Source organism: Melozone crissalis, unplaced genomic scaffold, assembly GCF_028551555.1.
Source record: "Melozone crissalis strain CALT ecotype California unplaced genomic scaffold, PUWL_Pcris_2 ptg000195l_1, whole genome shotgun sequence".
Lineage (NCBI taxonomy): Eukaryota > Metazoa > Chordata > Aves > Passeriformes > Passerellidae > Melozone > Melozone crissalis.
Window position 1 is genome coordinate 875,844 of NW_026535960.1, and position 22,370 is coordinate 898,213.

Here is a 22,370-nt window from a genome sequence, read left to right on the forward strand (position 1 = left end):
GGTTTGGGGTTACAAAAGGGGGCAAAAAAGGGGCAAAACTGGGGAATTTGGGGGCACAAAAGGGGGGAAAATGGGGGGTTTGGGGTAAAGGGAGTAAAAATGTGGGGAAAACGGGGGATTTGGGGGCAAAAAGGAGGGAAAACCATGAGGTTTGGGGGCATAAAAGGGGACAAAAAAGGGGGCAAAAATGGGGGGTTTGAGGGGTACAAAAGGGGGAAAAAGAGGGCATTTGGGGGCACAAAAGAAGGCAAAAAGGGGGGAACCCGGGGGGTTTGGGGGCAAAAAAGGGGGGTTTGGGGGCACAAAATGGAGAAAAAAGGGGGCAAAAATGGGGGATTTGGGGCACAAAAGAGGGCAAAAAAGGGGGGTTTGGGGGCGCAAAAGGGGCTCTGGGCAAAGGGAGGTGACAGGGACAGCCTGGGGACAACGGGGTGTCACGGGGGACACAAGGGGGAGCAGCAGTGGGGACGGGGGGTGTGCAGGGGGGTGACACACCCAGGGCACACAGGTGACACACAGAGGGACACACAGCCGCAGTGACACACCCTGGTTTATTGCCATGGTGACACCCCAAAACACAGGGTCACAGCCACAGGGTCCCCAGTGTCCCCAGGACTGGTCACTGCAGTGTCCCCAGGACTGGTCACTGCAGTGTCCATCTCCAGTGTCCCCAGGACTGGTCACTACAGGGTCACTGCAGTGTCCCCAGGACTGGTCACTGCAGTGTCCATCTCCAGCGTCCCCAGGACTGGTCACTGCAGGGTCACAGCCACAGTGTCCCCAGTGTCCCCAGGACTGGTCACTGCAGTGTCCATCTCCAGCGTCCCCAGGACTGGTCACTGCAGTGTCCATCTCCAGTGTCCCCAGGACTGGTCACTGCAGGGTCACAGCCACAGTGTCCCCAGTGTCCCCAGGACTGGTCACTGCAGTGGAGTGATGCTGCAGCCCCCAGGGGTCAGTTGGTCACCACAGGGGTCACTCAGCCATGGCAGTGTCCCCACTGATGACAGGGCCATGGCAGTGTCCCCACGGTGTCCCCACAGTGGTCACTGTGCCATGGCGGTGTCCTGGTGTCCCCATGGTGGTCACTGTGGTCAGTGACGGCTCCATGGTGGTGTCCTGGTGTCCCTGCAGTGGTCACTGTGCCATGGTGGTGTCCCTGCAATGGTCACTATGGTCAGTGTCTGCTCCATGGTGGTGTCCTGGTGTCCCCACAGTGGTCACTGTGGTCAGTGACTGCTCCATGGCAGTGTCCTGCTGTCCCCACAGTGGTCACTAAGGGCACTGTGCCATGGCCAGGTCCCTGCAGCGGTCACTGCTCTGTGGCAATGTCCCCTCAGTGTCCCAGTGGTCGGTCACTGTGCCATGGCAGTGTCTCTGCTGGTCACTCTGGTCACTGTGCCATGGCCATGTCCCCATGGTGGTCACTGCGATGGTCACCGTGCCATGGTGATGTCCCAGGATGGTCACTGTGGTCACTCAGTGCTCCATGGCAGTGTCCTGGGGCTGTCCCTGTGGTCAGTCAGTGCCCCATAGCGGTGTCCTGGGGTGGTCGCTGTGGTCACTCAGTGCCCCATGGCGGTGTCCTGGGGTGGTCACTGTGGTCAGTCAGTGCTCCATGGCAGTGTCCTGGGGTGGTCACTGCGGTCACTCAGTGCTCCATGGCGGTGTCCTGGGTGGTCACTGCGGTCACTCAGTGCTCCATGGCGGTGTCCCTGCGGTCACTCAGTGCTCCATGGCGGTGTCCTGGGTGGTCACTGTGGTCACTCAGTGCTCCATGGCGGTGTCCCTGCGGTCACTCAGTGCCCCATGGCGGTGTCCCAGGCTGGTCACTCAGCGCTCCATGGCGGTGTCCTGGGGTGGTCACTGCGGTCACTCAGTGCTCCATGGCGGTGTCCCTGCGGTCACTCAGTGCTCCATGGCGGTGTCCTGGGTGGTCACTGTGGTCACTCAGCGCTCCATGGCAGTGTCCTGGGTGGTCACTGTGGTCACTCAGTGTTCCATGGCAGTGTCCTGGGTGGTCACTGTGGTCACTCAGTGCCCCATGGCAGTGTCCTGGGGTGGTCACTGTGGTCACTCAGTGCTCCATGGCGGTGTCCTGGGGTGGTCACTGTGGTCACTCAGTGCTCCATGGCGGTGTCCTGGGGTGGTCGCTGTGGTCACTCAGTGCTCCATGGCAGTGTCCTGGGGTGGTCACTGTGGTCACTCAGTGCTCCATGGCGGTGTCCCTGCGGTCACTCAGCGCTCCATGGCGGTGTCCTGGGGTGGTCGCTGTGGTCACTCAGTGCTCCATGGCGGTGTCCTGGGTGGTCACTGCGGTCACTCAGTGCTCCATGGCGGTGTCCCTGCGGTCACTCAGTGCTCCATGGTGGTGTCCTGGGGTGGTCACTGTGGTCACTCAGCGCTCCATGGCGGTGTCCTGGGGTGGTCGCTGTGGTCACTCAGCGCTCCATGGCGGTGTCCCTGCGGTCACTCAGTGCTCCATGGCGGTGTCCTGGGGTGGTCACTGTGGTCACTCAGTGCTCCATGGCGCTGTCCCAGGCTGGTCACTCAGCGCTCCATGGCAGTGTCCTGGGGTGGTCACTGTGGTCACTCAGTGCTCCATGGCAGTGTCCTGGGTGGTCACTGTGGTCACTCAGCGCTCCATGGCGGTGTCCCAGGCTGGTCACTCAGCGCTCCATGGCGGTGTCCTGGCGCAGCCTGGCCCTCACCACGCCGTCCAGCACGGCGTGCAGCCCCCGGCAGGCGGCCTGGGCGGCGTCCAGCACGGGCCGCAGCCGCTCCTGGTGCAGGCGGGCGCTGAGCTGGCACAGGGCCAGCTGCCCGCTGCCCGCCACCGTGGCCACGGCCAGCCGCGGGCCCCCGGCCGCCTCCTCGGCCGCGCTCAGGTCGCTCAGGGCCACCGGGGGCCCGGCCGGGGGCTCGGCCAGCCCGGCCGACCCGGCCACCACGGCCCCGCGCAGCGCCACGCCCGCGTCCAGGAGCGCCAGTCCTGCTGCGCTGACACTGGCACCCAGCTCACCGCCGTCCGCCTGGAGAACCTGGGGGAAAATGGGGCAGAGTCACCCTAAAATATCCCCAAAATCGTATTGACACTGTGTGCCCCAGCAGCGCCATGCCGGCGTCCAGGAGCGCCAGTCCTGCCGCGCTCACGCTGGCACCCAGCTCACCGCCTGGAGAACCTGGGGAGAAACGAGTCAGGGTCACCCTAAAATGTCCCAAAATCTCCCCAAAATATCCCTAAAATCGTATTGACACTGTGTGCCCCAGCAGCGCCACGCCGGCGTCCAGGAGCGCCAGTCCTGCCGCGCTCACGCTGGCACCCAGCTCACCACCATCGGCCTGGAGAACCTGGAGAGAAATGGGTCAGGGTCACCCTAAAATATGCCAAAATATCCTCAAAATTGTATAGACACTGTGTGCCCCAGCAGTGCCAGTCCTGCTGCACTGACACTGGCACCCAGCTCACCGCCATCGGCCTGGAGAACTTGGGGAGAAACGGGTCAGGGTCACCCCAAAATATCCCCAAAATTGTATAGACCCTGTGTGCCCCAGCAGCGCCACGCCCGCGTCCAGGAGCGCCAGTCCTGCTGCGCTGACACTGGCACCGAGCTCACCGCCGTCCGCCTGGAGAACCCGGGGGAGTCAGGGTCACCCCAAAACACCCAAATCACCCCAAAACAAATCCTAAAACACCCCAAAACTCCCACAGGTCCCATGTGCACCTGCTCAGCCATGCTCACGCTGGCTTGCCCATGTCTGTCTGGAGGACCTGATGGGGACAGGGGATCCGGACACCCCAAAACATCCCCTAAATTAGTCCTAAAGACACCCGAGCTACCCCAAAACCCCACAGACACTGTGTGCCCCAGCCCAGCTGTGCCCCCATCAGCCTGGAGAACCTGGTGGGGGACAAGGGGTCAGGGTCACCCCAAAAACACCCAAATCACCCTACAACACCCCCAAAACATCCCCTAAAACCCCCCAAAATCCCATAGTGACTGTGTGCCCCAGCCTGGCTGCGCTCACGCTGGCCCCCGGCTTGGCCCCGTCTGCCTGGAGAACCTGGGGGGGACAGGGGTCAGGATCAACCCAAAAACACCCAAATCGCCCCAAAAGATCCCAAGATACCCCAAAACATCCCCTCTAATACCCCAAAACCCCACAGATCCTGTGTGCGCCAGCTCGGCCACGCTCATGCTGGCCCCCAGCTCGCCCTTGTCCATCTTGAGGATCTGAGGGCGGACATGGGGTCAGGGACACCCCAAAAACACCCAAATCACCACAAACACCCCCTAAAACACCCCAAAACATCCCCTAAAAAACCCCAAAACCACACAGAACCCATGTGTGTCCCAGCCCGGCTGCGCCCCCTGCGACGCCCAGCTTGCCTCCATCTGCCTGCAGCACCTGTGGTCAGGGACACTCCAAAAACACCCAAATCACCCCAAAACTCCACAGATTTTGGGTGAGCACGGCCCCTCCAGGACCCCTAAATCCCCCCAGGACCCCCCAAACTCACCTGGACGTGCACATTGATCTGGGAGTGGGAGTACAGCTGGCTGAGCATGGCTCCCCCCAGGAACCCCCAGACCCTCCAAAGACCCAGGACCCCCCCCAAATCCTGTCACGACCCCCCAAAATCCACTCCAGGACACCCCCAAATCCTCTCAGGACCCCCCCAATCTCACCTGTACGTGCACGTCGATCTGTGAACGGGGATAGAGCTGGCTGAGCACGGCTCCCTCCAGCCCTGCAGCAGCAGAGCACCCACAAACCCCCCCAGAACACACCCAAATCCCCCCCAGAACATCCCCAGGACCCCCAAAGCCTCCCCAATCTCACCTGTACGTGCACGTCGATCTGGGAGCAGGGATAGAGCTGGCTGAGCACGGCTCCCTCCAGCCCCGCAGCAGCAGCGCACCCACAAACCCCCCCCAAACACCACAGAACACCCCCAAACCTCACCTGTACGTGCCCCAGAACACCCCCAAATCCCCCCCCAAACACCCCCAAATCCCCCCCAGACACCCCAAAATCCCCTCAGGACCCCCCCAAATCTCACCTGTACGTGCACGTCGATCTGCGAGCGGGGATAGAGCTGGCTGAGCACGGCTCCCTCCAGCACGCCCCGCAGCAGCAGCGCTCGCTCCCCCGATCTCCGGTCCGTCCCGCCCTGCGCCGGCCGCCGGCGCCGCTCGCCGCCCCCCGCGAACGGGGCCGAGCTGCAGCGGACGCTGAGCAGCGCCCGGTCCGGGGGGGCCTTGGCCCGGGACCCCCGGACCTGCGGGGGAAAAAGGGGGTTGGAGTGGGGGGCACACACATGGGGGTGGTGGGACCACCGGACCTAGGGGGGAAAATGGGGGTTGGAGTGGGGGGCACACATATGGGGGTGGTGGGACCACCGGACCTAGGGGGGAAAAGGGAGTTGGGAGTGGGGGGCACACACATGGGGGTGGTGGGACCCCCGGACCTAGGGGGGAAAAGGGAGTTGGAGTGGGGGGCACACACATGGGGGTGGTGGGACCCCCGGACCTAGGGGGGAAAAGGGAGTTGGGAGTGGGGGGCACACATATGGGGGGGCCTTGGGCCGGGACCCCCGAACATGAGGGGGGAAAAGGGGCTGGGAGTAGGTGGGGGGACACACACATGGGGAGGGGGCTGTGGGACCCACATATGAGGGGGAAATGGGGGGTGGGAGTGGGAGGGTTATCCAAATGGGGGGGGCTGTGGGACCCCCATATGAGGCGGGGGGGGCTTGGGCTGGGACCCCCGAACCTAGGGGGGAAAGAGCTGGGAGGGGGGGCGGTCACCCACATGGGGGGGCTGTGGGACCCCCGAATCTGAGGGGGAAAAAGGGGGACTGGGAGTGGGGAGGGGATCACCCACATTGGGGAGGAGGGTGTGGGACCCCCATATGAGGGGGTGAGAGAGAGAAACGGGGAGGTGGTCCCACGACAGGGGGGACACAAACTGGGGAGGGGGGCTCAGAACGGGGGACCCTAAAAACCCCACGGGGAGGGGGGCAGGGACACTGGAGGGCGGGTGTCATAGACCTGAGGGGGCTCACAAGCCCCGAGCGGGGGTCACAAGCCCCAGGGGAATTCACAAGTCCTGAGGGGAGGTTTCACCAGCCCCGGGGCCCCGCTCACCTCGTGCGGGCCGTACACGGCCGCCAGCACTTTGGTGTTGCCCTGCTCCAGGTAGGCCGAGCCGTCGGCCCGGGCCAGCACCCCGAGCCGAGCCCGCACCTTGCGCAGCTCGTCCGGCCGCCGCCCGTCCGCCCGGAACCCCGCGTCCGACACCAGCTCCAGCCCCGCCATGCCGGTACCGCGTGTGGGAACGGACTACAACTCCCGGCGTGCCCCGCGCGCGGCCTTTACGGCCCGTGCGCGCCGTGAGCGGCCCTACTACAACTCCCGGCGTGCATCGCGCGCGGCCTTTACTGCCCGTGCGCGCCGTGTGGGGCCGGACTACAACTCCCGGCTTAGCCCACGCGAGAAGCCCGCCAACGGCGGGCACCGCCCCCTTGACGCTCTCGCGTCTGAGGCCACGCCCCCATCGGCTAGTCCCACAGAGCCCACGCCCACTGTGACGCAACACCCACATCAGGCCACACCCCCAGGTCACTCGAGCCCTGAGGCCACGCCCCCCACGACCACGCCCTCTGCTATAGACCACGCCCCCAGGGAGGCGGTGTCCCGGTTCCGCCCCCTTTCGGCCCCGCCCCCCCTGAGGCCCCGCCCCCTCGGTCGGTTCGCGGCACCGAACGGGACCGGGCGGCACCGGAGCGACCCCAGCGCCCCCTGGCGGAGCGGCAGCACCCCCGGACCGCCCCTCGGGCACGGCCGAACCTTCCCGGGCTGTCCCGGTCCCCGTCCCGAGCGGGCACCGCCGGCCGTCCCGGGCGCTCGGAGCGGGTCAGAACCGGCACCGGCACAGCACCGAGCCCGTGTCCTGCCGGCACCGCGCGGCACCGAGCGCTGGGCGGGCCGGAGCGGGCGGCTCCGCTCTGCCGTTCCCGCTGACCCCTGTCCGGCCAGCGCTGACCTTGCCCAGGCCGGTGCGGACCGGCCCCGAGCGCCGCCTCCCCCTGCCCGGTACCGATCCCGATCCCGGTCCCGATCCCGGTGCAGCCATGGCCGCCCCGCCGGGCCCCGCCGGGTTCCAGTTCGCCATCGACCGCGGCGGGACTTTCACGGACGTGTTCGCCCGCTGCCCCGGCGGCCGCGTCCGCGTCCTCAAGCTGCTCTCCGAGGACCCCGCGTACCGCGACGCGCCCACCGAGGGCATCCGCCGCGTCCTGCAGGAGGTGCGACACCGGGGGGACAGCGGGGGGACAGCGGGGGGACAGCGGGGACACGGCGGGGACACCGGGGGGACAGCGGGGGATAGCGAGGGGATAGCGGGGGGATAGCGGGGGGACAGCAACGGGACCCCGGGGAACGGCGGGGACAGCGAGGGGGACAGCGGGGCTTGGCGGGGACAAGGCAGGGGGACGCGGCAGGGACATGGCGGGACCCCCCAGATTCCCTTCTGGGACCACCGGGACCCCCGGGACCCCCGGGACATGGCGGGGGGACAGCAGGATCCCCGGGACCCCCCCCAAGTGCCTTGCTGGGACCACCGGGACCCCCCAGGACATGGCGGGGGGACACTGGGACCCCCGGGACCCCCCAAACCCCCCGAGTACCCTTCTGGGACCACCGGAACCCTCGGGACCCCCGGGAGCACAGCAGGGACATGGCGGGACCCCCGGGACCCCCCAAGTATCCTGCTGGGACCTCTGGGACCCCCCAAACCCCCCAAGTGCCCTGCTGAGACCCCCGGAACCCCCCAAACCTCCCCGAGTGCCCTGTTGGCACCCCCGGGACCCCCCAAACCCCTCGAATGCCCCGCTGGGACCCCCGGACCGCTCAGAGCCCCCCGAGTGCCCTGTTGGGACCCTCGGGACCCCCTGGGACCCCCTGAATGCCCTGCTGGGACCCCCGGGAGCCCCCCCAGACCCCTCCTGCCCCCCAGGATCTTCTCCAGGTCCCCCTAATGCCCCCCTGCCCCAAGCCCGGGCCTGCCTGGACCCCTGGCCCCACCCCGTGCTGGGGGTCCCCGAATGGGTCTGGGGTCCCCAAATGGGTCTGGGGTCCCGGGTCTCAGTTTTGGGGTCCCTCAGGAGCGGGGGGTTTCTCTGCCCCAGGATGGACAAGTCTGGGATCCAGTGGATCCACTCGGGCACCGGGGGGGCTGTGGGTCCCCAAATGGGTCTGGGGGTCCCCAAATGGGTCTGGGGTCCCCAGGTGGGTCTGGGTCTCAGTTTTGGGGTCCCGCAGGAGCTGGGGGTGCCCCTGCCCCGGGAGCAGCCCCTGGACGGGTCCCGGATCCAGTGGATCCGCATGGGCACCACGGTGGCCACCAACGCGCTGCTGCAGCGCCGGGGCGAGCGCGCGGCCCTGGCCGTGACCCGCGGCTTCCGACACCTGCTGCACATCGGGACGCAGGCCCGGCCGCGCCTCTTCGACCTGGTGAGCACACCTGGGTACACCTGGGTACAGCTGGGCACACCTGGGCACACACCTGGGCACACTTGGGCACACACCTGAACCCCCACCTGTACCCCAAACCGACCCAAACCCAACCCCAACCCCGCCCCGACACCTGCTGCACATCGGGACGCAGGCCCGGCCGCGCCTCTTCGACCTGGTGAGCACCTGGGCACACCTGGGCACACCTGTGTACACACCTGTACCCCTACCTGTACCCCAAACCCAACCCCAACCCCGCTCCAATACCTGCTGCACATCGGGACACAGGCCCAGCCACGCCTCTTCGACCTGGTGAGCACACCTGGGCACCTGGGGTACCTGGGTGCCCCTGAACCCCTACCTGTACCCCAAACCCAGCCCCAACCCCACCCCGACACCTGCTGCACATCGGCACCCAGGCCCGGCCACGCCTCTTCGACCTGGTGAGTGCACCTGGGCACACACCTGGGCACACACCTGGGCACACCTGGGCACACCTGGGCACACCTGGGTACAGCTGGGCACACCTGGGCACACACCTGAACCCCCACCTGTACCCCAAACCCATCCAAACCCACCCAAACCCAGCCCCAACCCCGCCCCGACACCTGCTGCACATCAGGACCCAGGCCCGGCCGCGCCTCTTCGACCTGGTGAGCACCTGGGCACACCTGGGCACATCTGGGCACACCTGGGTACACCTGGGCACACCTGGGTACAGCTGGGTACCGACCTGAACCCCAAACCTGGCCCCAAACCCACCCCGACACCTGCTGCACATCAGGACCCAGGCCCAGCCCCACCTCTTTGACCTGGTGAGTGCACCTGGCACACCTGGGCACACCTGGGTACAGCTGGGGACACACCTGGGAACACACCTGCGAATACCTGGACACACACCTGGGCATACCTGGGTACACCTGGGCGCACCCCTGCGCACACACCTGTACACACACCTGGGCACACACCTGGACACTCCTGTACATGCACCCAGGCACACCTGGGCACACACCTGTACACAAACCTATACACACACCTGTACACACACCTGTACAGACACTTGGGCACACACCTGGGCACACACCTGTGCACACCTGGGCGTACCTGGACAGCCCTGTACACACACTTGGGCATACCTGTGCATACACCTGGGCACACACCTGGGCACACCCCTGGGTACACCTGGGCACACACCTGGGCACACCCCTGTACACACACCTGGGCACACCTGTACACACCTGGGCAAACCCCTGTACCCACCCCTGTACCCACCCCTGGGCACACACCTGGGCACACACCTGGGCACACCTGTGCCTGCTCTGGCACTGCCGGGTCTGTGGTGCCACATGGCCCTGTCCCAATGTCCCCTGGGGTGGGGGTGCCAGGTCCCTGTGCCCGCAGTGCCACATGTCCCCTGTGTCCTGTGACCCCCCCGTGTCCCCTCAGTGTCCCCTCAGTGTCCCCTCAGTGTCCCCTGTGTCCTGTGTCCCCTCAGTGTGCCCTCAGTGTCCCCTCAGTGTCCCCTCAGTGTCCCCTCAGTGTCCCCTGTGTCCTGTGACCCCCCCGTGTCCCCTCAGTGTCCCCTCAGTGTCCCCTGTGTCCTGTGACACCCCTGTGTCCTGTGACCCCCCCGTGTCCCCTCAGTGTCCCCTCAGTGTCCCCTCAGTGTCCCCTGTGTCCTGTGACCCCTCAGTGTTCCCTCAGTGTTCCCTCAGTGTCCCCTGTGTCCTGTGTCCCCTCAGTGTGCCCTCAGTGTCCCCTCAGTGTCCCCTCAGTGTCCCCTCAGTGTCCCCTGTGTCCTGTGACCCCCCCGTGTCCCCTCAGTGTCCCCTCAGTGTCCCCTGTGTCCTGTGACACCCCTGTGTCCTGTGACCCCCCCGTGTCCCCTCAGTGTCCCCTCAGTGTCCCCTCAGTGTCCCCTGTGTCCTGTGACCCCTCAGTGTTCCCTCAGTGTTCCCTCAGTGTCCCCTGTGTCCTGTGACCCCCCCCATGTCCCCTCAGTGTCCCCTCAGTGTCCCCTGTGTCCTGTGACCCCCCCCGTGTCCCCTCAGTGTCCCCTCAGTGTCCCCTGTGTCCTGTGACACCCCTGTGTCCTGTGTCCCCTCAGTGTCCCCTCAGTGTCCCCTCAGTGTCCCCATATTGACCCCCTTGGTGACATACACGGTGTCCCCTCAGTGTCCCCTTGGTGTCCCCTCAGTGTCCCCCCGGTGACACACGAGATGTCCCCTTGGTGTCCTCACACTGACCCCCACAGTGTCCCCTCAGTGTCCCCACACTGTCCCTTCAGTGTCCCCTCTGTGTCCCCTCAGTGTCCCCTCAGTGTCCACACACTGACCCCCCCCGTGTCCCCTCGGTGTCCCCACACTGTCCCACGTGCTGTCCCGCCTGGTGTCCCCTCGGTGACCCGTGGCCGCCTGGCACGGGGCTGGCACGTCCTGTGACCGGCACCGTGTCCCGTGACTGGCACCGTGTCCCCGTGTGCCCCACGGTGTCCCCAAACACCCTGTCCCGGTGTGTCCCCTCCCCGTGTGCCCCACAGTGTCCCCACCACTCTGTCCCTGTGTCCCCTCCCCGTGTGCCCCACGGTGTCCCCAAACACCCTGTCCCGGTGTGTCCCCTCCCCGTGTGCCCCACAGTGTCCCCACCACTCTGTCCCTGTGTCCCCTCCCCGTGTGCCCCACGGTGTCCCCAAACACCCTGTCCCGGTGTGTCCCCTCCCCGTGTGCCCCACGGTGTCCCCAAACACCCTGTCCCGGTGTGTCCCCTCCCCGTGTGCCCCACAGTGTCCCCACCACTCTGTCCCTGTGTCCCCTCCCCGTGTGGCCCACAGTGTCCCCAAACACCCTGTCCCCCTGTGTCCCCTCCTGGGGCTGGCACCGTGTCCCCGTGTGCCCCACACTGCACACTGTCCCTGCTGAGGGGCTCGGTGTCCCCACAGTGTCCCCTGGGTCCCCCCGTGTCCCTCCCCCTGTGTGCCCTGTCCTGTGTCCCCTCCATGTCCCTGCAGTGTCCCCTCCCATGTCCCCTCTGTCCCCCCCTGTGTCCCCCTGTGTCCGTGTGTCAGGCCCAGCTGGGTGTCCTTGGCGTGTCCCGTGTCCCCGTCCCTGTCCCTGTCCCCATCCCTGTCCCTGTCCCTGTCCCGTGAGCGGAGCTGGGTGTCCTTGGCGTGTCCCCTGTCCCTGTCCCTGTCCCCTGTCCCCATCCCCGTCCCTGTCCCATGAGCAGGGCTGGGTGTCCTTGGCGTGTCCCCTGTTCCTGTCCCCTGTCCCCTGTCCCCATCCCCGTCCCTGTCCCATGAGCGGAGCTGGGTGTCCTTGGCGTGTCCCCTGTCCCTGTCCCTGTCCCCTGTCCCCATCCCCGTCCCTGTCCCGTGAGCGGGGCTGGGTGTCCTTGGCGTGTCCCCTGTCCCTGTCCCTGTCCCCTGTCCCCATCCCCGTCCCTGTCCCATGAGCAGGGCTGGGTGTCCTTGGCGTGTCCCCTGTTCCTGTCCCCTGTCCCCTGTCCCCATCCCCGTCCCTGTCCCATGAGCAGGGCTGGGTGTCCTTGGCGTGTCCCCTGGCCCTGTCCCTGTCCCTGTCCCATGAGCAGGGCTGGGTGTCCTTGGCGTGTCCCCTGTCCCTGTCCCTGTCCCCTGTCCCCATCCCCGTCCCTGTCCCATGAGCAGGGCTGGGTGTCCTTGGCGTGTCCCCTGTTCCTGTCCCCTGTCCCTGTCCCATGAGCAGGGCTGGGTGTCCTTGGCGTGTCCCCTGTTCCTGTCCCCTGTCCCCTGTCCCCATCCCCGTCCCTGTCCCATGAGCAGGGCTGGGTGTCCTTGGCGTGTCCCCTGGCCCTGTCCCTGTCCCCTGTCCCCGTCCCTGTCCCGTGAGCGGAGCTGGGTGTCCTTGGCGTGTCCCCTGTCCCTGTCCCTGTCCCCTGTCCCCATCCCCGTCCCTGTCCCGTGAGCGGGGCTGGGTGTCCTTGGCGTGTCCCCTGGCCCTGTCCCTGTCCCCTGTCCCCGTCCCTGTCCCGTGAGCGGAGCTGGGTGTCCTTGGCGTGTCCCCTGTTCCTGTCCCCTGTCCCCTGTCCCCATCCCCGTCCCTGTCCCTGTCCCGTGAGCGGGGCTGGGTGTCCTTGGCGTGTCCCCTGTCCCCGTCCCTGTCCCCTGTCCCCATCCCTGTCCCCGTCCCTGTCCCATGAGCAGGGCTGGGTGTCCTTGGCGTGTCCCCTGTCCCTGTCCCTGTCCCCTGTCCCCATCCCCGTCCCTGTCCCGTGAGCGGGGCTGGGTGTCCTTGGCGTGTCCCGTGTCCCCGTCCCTGTCCCCTGTCCCCGTCCCTGTCCCGTGAGCAGGGCTGGGTGTCCTTGGCGTGTCCCCTGGCCCTGTCCCCTGTCCCTGTCCCTGTCCCATGAGCAGGGCTGGGTGTCCTTGGCGTGTCCCCTGTCCCCATCCCCGTCCCTGTCCCGTGAGCAGGGCTGGGTGTCCTTGGCGTGTCCCCTGGCCCTGTCCCTGTCCCCTGTCCCCATCCCCGTCCCTGTCCCGTGAGCGGGGCTGGGTGTCCTTGGCGTGTCCCCTGTCCCTGTCCCTGTCCCCTGTCCCCATCCCTGTCCCTGTCCCGTGAGCGGGGCTGGGTGTCCTTGGCGTGTCCCGTGTCCCCGTCCCTGTCCCCTGTCCCCGTCCCTGTCCCGTGAGCAGGGCTGGGTGTCCTTGGCGTGTCCCCTGGCCCTGTCCCCTGTCCCTGTCCCTGTCCCATGAGCAGGGCTGGGTGTCCTTGGCGTGTCCCCTGTCCCCATCCCCGTCCCTGTCCCGTGAGCAGGGCTGGGTGTCCTTGGCGTGTCCCCTGGCCCTGTCCCTGTCCCCTGTCCCCATCCCCGTCCCTGTCCCGTGAGCGGAGCTGGGTGTCCTTGGCGTGTCCCCTGTCCCTGTCCCTGTCCCCTGTCCCCATCCCTGTCCCTGTCCCGTGAGCGGGGCTGGGTGTCCTTGGCGTGTCCCGTGTCCCCGTCCCTGTCCCATGAGCAGGGCTGGGTGTCCTTGGCGTGTTCCCTGTCCCTGTCCCCTGTCCCTGTCCCTGTCCCGTGAGCGGAGCTGGGTGTCCTTGGCGTGTCCCCTGTCCCTGTCCCTGTCCCGTGAGCGGGGCTGGGTGTCCTTGGCGTGTCCCCTGGCCCTGTCCCTGTCCTGTGAGTGGGGCCGGGCTCGGGGCCAGGCCTGGCCTGTGGCCAGTGGGACAGGGGACACAGGGGACACGGGACAGGGGACACAGGGGGGGACACGGAGGGGGGACTTGGAACAGGGACAGAGGACACAGGAGGGACACAGGACAGGGGACAGAGGACACAACAGGGACACAGTGGGGACACAAGGTATCTGGGGGTGCCATCCAATATTGTCCTTGTGCCACCCTGGTGCCACGGCTGTGTTCTCCCAGTCTGTCCCACTCCTGTCCCTGTCCTGTCCTGTCCTGGTGCCACCCCAGTGCTGTCTCAGTGTCCCCCAGTGCTGTCCCTGTCCTGCTCCAGATCCCCGGGTGCCATTGCAGTGCCACCCCAATGCCACTGTCGTCCCTCCCCAGTGCCACCCTCATGTCCTGTCCCACTCCTGTCCCACTCCTGTCCCAGTCCTGTCCCAGTGCCACCTCAGTCCTGTCCCAGTGCCACCCCTGTTCTGTCCCACTCCTGTCCCTTCCCACCCCACTCCTGTTCCTGTCCCTGTCCCAGCCCCAGCTCTGCTGCCACCCCAGTCATGTCCCAGTGCCACCTCTGTCCCTGCCCTGTCCTGGTGCCACCCCACTCCTGTCCCTGCCCTGTCCCTGTCCCATCTCAGTCCTGTCCCATTCCTGTTACACTCCTGTCCCCATCCTGTCCCAGTGCCACCCGACTCTCGTCCCACTCCTGTCCCAGTGCCACCCCTGTCCATGCCCTGTCCCTGTCCCATCCCACTCCTGTCCCACTCCTGTCCCAGTGCCATCCTGGTGCCACCCTGGTGCCATCCCAATCAAGGGTCACCCTTGTGCCACCCCAGTGCCACTCCACTCCTGTCCCCGTCCTGTCCCAGTGCCATCCCAGTCCTGTCCCACTCTTGTCCCTGATCTGTCCCACTCCTATCCCTGTCCTGTCCCTGTCCCACCCCAGTGCCACCCCACTCCTGTCCTGGTGCCACCCCGCTGCTGTCCCCATCCTGTCCCAGTGCCACCCCACTCCTGTCCATGTTCTGTTCCTGTCCCATCTCCGTGCCACCCCAGTCCTGCCCTGTGTCCCCGTGGTGTCACTGGGGTGATGTGACCCCATGTCCCCACAGTGTCACTCTGGTGCCAACCTGCAATGTCACCCCATGTCCCCGCGGTATCACTGGGGTGACGTCACCCCCGTGTCACCCCCGTGTCCCCACATTGTCACTCCAGTGCCACTCAGCAATGTCACCCCATGTCGCCGCGGTGTCACTGGGGTGATGTGACCCCCGTGTCACCCTGTGTCACCCCCGGGTCACCCCCGTGTCCCCCGGTGTCCCCGCAGGAGGTGGCCATGCCGGACGTGCTGTACGAGGAGGTGATCGAGGTGGACGAGCGGCTGATCCCGGAGCAGGAGGATTGTCACCTGCCCGGGAGTGACAGCTGGCCCCGGGTACAAGGTGGGTGTCACCATTGTCACCATTGTCACCATTGTCACCATTGTCACCTGCCCGGGAGTGACAGCTGGCCCCAGGTACAAGGTGGGTGTCACCATTGTCACCATTGTCACCATTGTCACCTGCCCGGGAGTGACAGCTGGCCCCGGGTACAAGGTGGGTGTCACCATTGTCACCATTGTCACCATTGTCACCTGCCTGGGAGTGACACCTGGCCCCGGGTACAAGGTGGGTGTCGCCATTGTCACCATTGTCACCATTGTCACCATTGTCACCTGCCCGGGAGTGACAGCTGGCCCCGGGTACAAGGTGGGTGTCACCATTGTCACCATTGTCACCATTGTCACCATTGTCACCTGCCCGGGAGTGACACCTGGCCCCGGGTACAAGGTGGGTGTCGCCATTGTCACCATTGTCACCATTGTCACCTGCCCAGGAGTGACAGCTGGCCCCGGGTACAAGGTGGGTGTCACCATTGTCACCATTGTCACCATTGTCACCTGCCCGGGAGTGACAGCTGGCCCCGGGTACAAGGTGGGTGTCACCATTGTCACCATTGTCACCATTGTCACCATTGTCACCTGCCCGGGAGTGACACCTGGCCCCGGGTACAAGGTGGGTGTCGCCATTGTCACCATTGTCACCATTGTCACCTGCCCAGGAGTGACAGCTGGCCCCGGGTACAAGGTGGGTGTCACCATTGTCACCATTGTCACCATTGTCACCTGCCCGGGAGTGACAGCTGGCCCCGGGTACAAGGTGGGTGTCACCATTGTCACCATTGTCACCATTGTCACCTGCCCGGGAGTGACAGCTGGCCCCGGGTACAAGGTGGGTGTCACCATTGTCACCATTGTCGCCATTGTCACCTGCCCGGGAGTGACAGCTGGGACAGGGTACAAGGTGGGTGTCACCATTGTCACCATTGTCACCATTGTCACCTGCCCGGGAGTGACACCTGGCCCCGGGTACAAGGTGGGTGTCACCATTGTCACCATTGTCACCATTGTCACCTGCCCGGAAGTGACACCTGGCCCCGGGTACAAGGTGGGTGTCACCATTGTCACCATTGTCACCATTGTCACCTGCCCGGGAGTGACAGCTGGCCCCGGGTACAAGGTGGGTGTCACCATTGTCACCATTGTCACCATTGTCACCATTGTCACCTGCCCGGGAGTGACAGCTGGCCCCGGGTACAAGGTGGGTGTCACCATTGTCACCATTGTCACCATTGTCACCATTGTCACCTGCCCAGGAGTGACAGCTGGGACAGGGTACAAGGTGGGTGTCACCATTGTCACCATTGTCACCATTGTCACCTGCCCGGGAGTGGCAGCTGGGACAGGGTACAAGGTGGGTGTCACCATTGTCACCATTGTCACCATTGTCACCATTGTCACCTGCCTGGGAGTGACAGCTGGCCCCGGGTACAAGGTGGGTGTCACCATTGTCACCATTGTCACCATTGTCACCTGCCCGGGAGTGACAGCTGGCCCCGGGTACAAGGTGGGTGTCACCATTGTCGCCATTGTCACCATTGTCACCATTGTCACCATTGTCTGAGACTGATATAGACGGTCAGAGAATGGGCCGTTATTGTTTTAATCAGAATTACGTGTGCTTCAGGCGATTGGGTGGAATTTCTGTCAATGATTTTGCCCTGTGGGATTGGCTGAAATTGCACTGAGACTGATGTATGGGCTGTTGTAAATTAAATTTAATTACATTTCTAAATTTAATTAAATTTCCGTGGCTTTCTGCCGGAGCAGCGAGCTGTGCCATCTCTCCCGTGCATTGCCATAACAATGGAATGGGACTGATGTATGGGGTGTTATAAATTAAATTTAATTACATTTCTAAATTTCATTAAATTTCCTTGGCTTTCTGCCGGAGCAGCGAGCTGTGCCATCTCTCCCGTGCATTGCCATAACAATGGAATGGGACTGATGTATGGGATGTTATAAATTAAATTTAATTGCATTTCTAAATTTAATTAAATTTCCGTGGCTTTCTGCCGGAGCAGCGAGCTGTGCCATCTCTCCCGTGCATTGCCGCAGCGCCGGAACGGGACGGGTGCTGGGGAAGCGAGAGCTCAGGGCGCTGGATCCAGTGTCCCCGTCCTGTGTCTGTGCGTGAGCTGTGGGTGTCACACAGAGAGGCTGTCCCGGGGCTCTGGGTGACACTGTGACACTGCTGTCACCCCAGCTGTGTCCCGTGTCACCCTGCTGGTGCAGCAGGGGGGTTTAGGGGCTCTCGGTGACACTGTCCCCGTGTCCCCAGGTGTCCCAGGTGTCACCCTGCTGCTGCAGTGTGGTTGTCCCAGGGCTGTCACAGCTGTAGGTGACACTGTGACACTGCTGTCCCCGTGTCCCCAGGTGTGTCGGGTGTCACCCTGCTGCTGCAGCGGGGCTGTCCCAGGGCTCTCGGTGACATTGCTGTCCCCCGTGTCCTCAGGTGTCTCGGGTGTCACCCTGCTGGTGTGACGGGGAGGTTTAGGGTGTCCCAGAGGTGTAGGTGGCACTGTCCATGTCCCCTCAGGTGTCTCCGGTGTCACCCTGATGGTGCAGTAGGAGGGTTTAGGGGCTCTCAGGGCTCTCGGTGACACTGTCCCTGTCCCCAGGTGTGTCGGGTGTCACCCTCCTCGTGCGGCGGGGGGGTTTAGGGGCTCTCGGTGACACTGTCCCTGTCCCCACGTCCCCTCAGGTGTCTCCGGTGTCACCCTGCTGGTGCAGCGCCCTCTGGACGTGTCGCGGCTCCGCACGGACCTGGAGCGGCTGCTGGCCCGCGGCATCCGGAGCCTGGCGGTGCTGCTGCTGCACAGCTACGCGTGAGAAACGGGGGGATTTGGGGGGAATTTGGGGGGTCCTGAGTGTCCCTGAGTGTCCCCAGAGCTGGGCGGTGCTGCTGCTGCACAGCTGCGCGTGAGGCTGGGGGCATTTGGGGGCATTTGGGGGCATTTGGGGGCATTTGGGGGTCCCTGAAGGGTTTGGGGGTCCCCAGACCCTGGCAGTGCTGCTGCTGCACAGCTGCGCGTGAGGCTGGGGGCTTGGGGGGTCCCGGAGGGGATCTGGGGGGTCCTGGGGGGAGCTGGGGGGTCCCAGCTGGCCCCCAAGGTGACCCCCAGGTGACTCAGGTACCCCCCAATGCCTCACAAGGGGACCCAGGTGTCCCTCAGGTGCCGCTCAGGTGATTCGGGTGCCCCCAAGGTGACCCCCAGGTGGCTCAGGTGCCCACCAGGTGCTCCTCAGGTGATTCCCCAGGGTCACAAGCAGCAGGTGAGGTTTGGGGTGCAGGTGACGTGCAGGTGTGACCCTCACCTGTCCCCAGGTGAGGTTTGGGGTGCAGGTGACGCGCAGGTGTGACCCTCACCTGTCCCCAGGTGAGGTTTGGGGTGCAGGTGACGCGCAGGTGTGACCCTCACCTGTCCCCAGGTGAGGTTTGGGGTGCAGGTGTAACTCAGGTGTAACTCAGGTGTGACACAGGTGTAACACAAGTGTCCCCGCAGGTGGCCGGGTCATGAAGAACAGGTGGACTCCCTGTCCCTGTCCCTGGGTTTCTCCCAGGTGGGGTTTGGGGTACAGGTGTAACTCAGGTGTTCCCCAGGTGTAACTCAGGTGTGTCCCTCACAGGTGGCCGGGTCACGAGGAGCAGGTGGGCTCCCTGGCGCTCTCCATGGGGTTCTCACAGGTGTCGCTCTCCTCGGCCGTGGCCGGCATGGCGCGGGCGGTGCCGCGCGGGCTCACGGCCTGCGCCGACGCCTACCTGAGCCCAGGTGTGAGGAGGTACCTGCACGGCTTCTGCCAGGGGTTCCGCGATGGACTCAAGGTGAGCTGGGACTGAAATGGGGTAAACTGACACGGGATAGACCCGGGATAGACGTGGAATAGACACAGGATAGAGCAGGGACTAAGCCGGGCCTACCTGAGCCCAGGTGTGCGCAGGTACCTGCACGGCTTCTGCCGGGGGTTCCGCGATGGACTCAAGGTGAGTGAGACTGACTGACCTGGGATAGACCCGGGATAGGGTGGGGACTGACCCCAGACTGACCTGGGACTGAGCCGGGCCCACCTGAGCCCAGGTGTGCGCAGGTACCTGCACGGCTTCTGCCGGGGGTTCCGCGATGGGCTCAAGGTGAGTGAGACTGACTGACCTGGGATAGACACGGGACTGACCTGGGACTGATCCGAGGCAGACATGGGATAGGGCAGGGACTGACCTGGGACTGAGCCGGGCCCACCTGAGCCCAGGTGTGCGCCGGTACCTGCACGGCTTCTGCCAGGGATTCTGCGATGGGCTCAAGGTGAGCTGGGCTGAAACAGGATAAACTGACCCAGGATAGACCCAGGACAGGGCTGGGATAGAGCAGGAACTGACCCGGACCCACCTGAGCCCAGGTGTGCGCAGGTACCTGCACGGCTTCTGCCGGGGATTCCGGGACGGGCTCAAGGTGAGTGAGACTGACTGACCTGGGATAGACCCGGGATAGAGCAGGGACTGACCTGGGACTGACCCAGGACAGGGCTAGGACAGCCCAGGACTGACCCGGGTTACAGCGGGATTGACCCGGGATAGACCCAGGACTGACACGGGACAGAGCTGGGACAGGGCTGGGACAAACACGGGATTAGACCAGGACAGACACGGGACAGACCCGGGACAGACCCGGGACAGAGCTGGGACAAACATGGGATTAGACCAGGACAGACACGGGACAGACCCGGGACAGAGCTGGGACAAACATGGGATTAGACCAGGACAGACCCGGGACAGACCCGGGACAGAGCTGGGACAAACATGGGATTAGACCAGGACAGACACGGGACAGACCCGGGACAGAGCTGGGACAAACATGGGATTAGACCAGGACAGACACGGGACAGACCCGGGACAGAGCTGGGACAAACACGGGATTAGACCAGGACAGACCCGGGACAGACCCGGGACAGAGCTGGGACAGAGCTGGGACAAACACGGGATTAGACCAGGACAGACCCGGGACACCCTGGGACAGCCTGGGACAGCCCAGGACAAGGGTGGGGGCACGGCTGGGACATCCCCGGGACACCCCCAGACCCACAGGGACACCCCTGGGACCCCCAATGTCCCCCATCCCACCGGGACCCCCCTGTGGGCGTTGGCCCTTCTGGGGCTCCCCATCCCCCCATTGGCTCCCACCCCACTGGGACCCCCCCCCCCCATTTCCCACCGTGACCCCCCCCTCATTTACTACTGGGACCCCCCCCCATTTCCTACTGGGACCCCTCCCCATTGGCTCCCACCCAACCAGACCCCCCCCCATTTCCAGCTGGGACCCCTCCCCTCATTTCCCACTGTCCCCCCCTCCCCATTTCCTACAGGGACCCCTCCCCCCAATTTCCCACTGAGACCCCCCCCATTTCTCACTGTGCCCCCCCCCCCATTGGCTCCCACCCAACCGGACCCCCCCCCACGGACCCCCTCCCACCCCATGGGCCTCTCTGAAACCCCTCCCATGTCCCCCCAATTCTGCTGAGCCCCCCAGGACCCCCCAGGCCCCCCCTGACCCTCATGGACCCCCCCAATTTCCACAGGGTGTATGGGTGCTGTTCATGGGGGGCTCTGACCCCACAGACCCCATAGACCCCCCTGACCCCCCCATAGACCCCCCCCGTACCCCATTTCAGGGGGTCCCGGTGCAGTTCATGTGCTCAGAGCGGGGGCTCACCCCCATGGCCAGTTTCGGGGGGCTCTCACACCCCTGTATCCCCATTTCAGGGGGTCCCGGTGCAGTTCATGCGCTCGGACGGGGGGCTCACCCCCATGGCCAGCTTTGGGGGGGCTCTGACCCCTTTGCCCCCCAATTTAGGGGGTCCCGGTGCAGTTCATGTGCTTGGATGGGGGGCTCACCCCATGGCCAGTTTCGGGGGGCTCTGACCCCTTTGCCCCCCATTTCAGGGGGTCCCAGTGCAGTTCATGCGCTCGGACGGGGGGCTCACCCCCATGGCCAGCTTTGGGGGGGCCCGGGCCATCCTGTCGGGCCCGGCCGCGGGGGTCGTGGGCTACGCCCGGACCACCTTCGACCCCCGGGACGGGACCCCCGTGATCGGCTTCGACATGGGAGGTGAGACCGGGAAACGGGGGGCCGGGGGGTCCTGGGGAGGTCGCGGGGGGTCCCGGGGGTCACTACGGGGGGGTCAGTCCCTTTGGGATTGGGGGTCCCGGGGGGATTGGGGGTCCCATTGAGGGTGGGGGTTCTGTTGGGATTGGGGGAGGTCACAGGGGGCTGGGGGTTCCGTTGGGACTGGGGGGTCACAGGGGGGATTGGGGGTCCCATTGAGGGTGGGGGTCCCGTTGGGACTGGGGGGTCACGGAGGGGATTGGGGTCCCACTGGCACTGGGGTCTGTCTGGGTTTGGGATGGTGTGGTTTTGGGGTGCAGCAGTTTTGGGGTCCCCCAGGCCCCTCCACGGACGTGAGCTGTTTCGCGGGGCACTTCGAGCACGTGTTCAATGGGATGGTTTTGGGGTGTCTCAGGTTGGGATGGGGTATTTTGGGGTCAGTTTTGGGGTCAGTTTTGGGGTATTTTGGGGTCCCCCAGGCCCCTCCACGGACGTGAGCTGTTTCGCGGGGCACTTCGAGCACGTGTTCGAGGCCGTGTGTTCAATGGGGTGGTTTTGGGGTGTCTCAGGTTGGGATGGAGTATTTTGGGGTCAGTTTTGGGGTGTTTTTGGGTGACTTCTGGGGTATTTTGGGGTCCCCAGGCACCTCCACGGACGTGAGCCGCTTCACGGGGCAGTTCAAGCACGTGTTCCATGGGGTGTTTTTGGGGTCTCTCAGGTTGGGATGGGGCGGTTTTGGGGTGTCTCTGGTCAGTTTTGGGGTCACTTTTGGGGTGTTTTGGGGTCCCCCTGCAGGCACCTCCACGGACGTGAGCCGCTTCGCGGGGCACTTCGAGCACGTGTTCGAGGCCAGCACGGCCGGGGTCTCCATCCAGGCCCCGCAGCTCGACATCAACACCGTGGCGGCCGGGGGGGGGTCCCGCCTCTTCTTCAGGTGTGGGGAGGGGGCTTCGGGTGTGGGGAGGGGGCTCCAGGGATGGGGAGGGGTCCCGCCTCTTCTTCAGGTGTGGGGAGGGGGCTCCGGGAATGGGGAGGGGGCTCCAGGGATGGGGAGGGGTCCCGCCTCTTCTTCAGGTGTGGGGAGGGGGCTTCGGGTGTGGGGAGGGGGCTTCAGGTATGGGGGGGATGTGGGGAGGGGGCTCCAGGTGTGTCCCAGCGG

The 22,370-nt window shown here is 65.2% G+C and overlaps 2 protein-coding genes across 2 annotated transcripts in view; one reads left to right on the forward strand and one right to left on the reverse strand.

Annotated features, from left to right (window-relative positions):
- Positions 1 to 2,669: 2,669 nt before the first annotated feature.
- Positions 2,670 to 6,323, reverse strand: EXOSC4 (exosome component 4). Its single transcript, XM_054293888.1, has 3 exons — positions 6,153 to 6,323; positions 5,066 to 5,284; positions 2,670 to 3,041 (listed from the first exon to the last, which is right to left on the reverse strand). Exons 1-3 carry the CDS (start codon positions 6,321 to 6,323, stop codon positions 2,670 to 2,672), a joined length of 762 nt encoding a protein of 253 aa, XP_054149863.1.
- The window catches only part of OPLAH (5-oxoprolinase, ATP-hydrolysing), a gene marked incomplete at its 3' end in the record, with an annotated part of 33,581 nt that continues 17,532 nt past the window's right edge, over positions 6,322 to 22,370 (forward strand). The window contains 8 exon segments of the mRNA XM_054293889.1: positions 6,322 to 6,920; positions 7,060 to 7,312; positions 8,328 to 8,519; positions 15,003 to 15,117; positions 17,818 to 17,941; positions 18,744 to 18,939; positions 21,049 to 21,214; positions 22,007 to 22,145. Coding sequence (XP_054149864.1) covers positions 6,322 to 6,920; positions 7,060 to 7,312; positions 8,328 to 8,519; positions 15,003 to 15,117; positions 17,818 to 17,941; positions 18,744 to 18,939; positions 21,049 to 21,214; positions 22,007 to 22,145 — 1,784 coding nt within the window.

Excerpts from the sequence above, each read along its gene's own strand:
- EXOSC4 (XM_054293888.1), bottom strand. The coding sequence starts at position 6,323 with ATGGCGGGGCTGGAGCTGGTGTCGGACGCGGGGTTCCGGGCGGACGGG. Across the intron at positions 5,285-6,152 it reads CCGTGTACGGCCCGCACGAG|GTCCGGGGGTCCCGGGCCAA; the intron begins GTGAGCGGGGCC and ends TTTCCCCCGCAG. Across the intron at positions 3,042-5,065 it reads AGATCGACGTGCACGTACAG|GTTCTCCAGGCGGACGGCGG; the intron begins GTGAGATTTGGG and ends ATTTTCCCCCAG.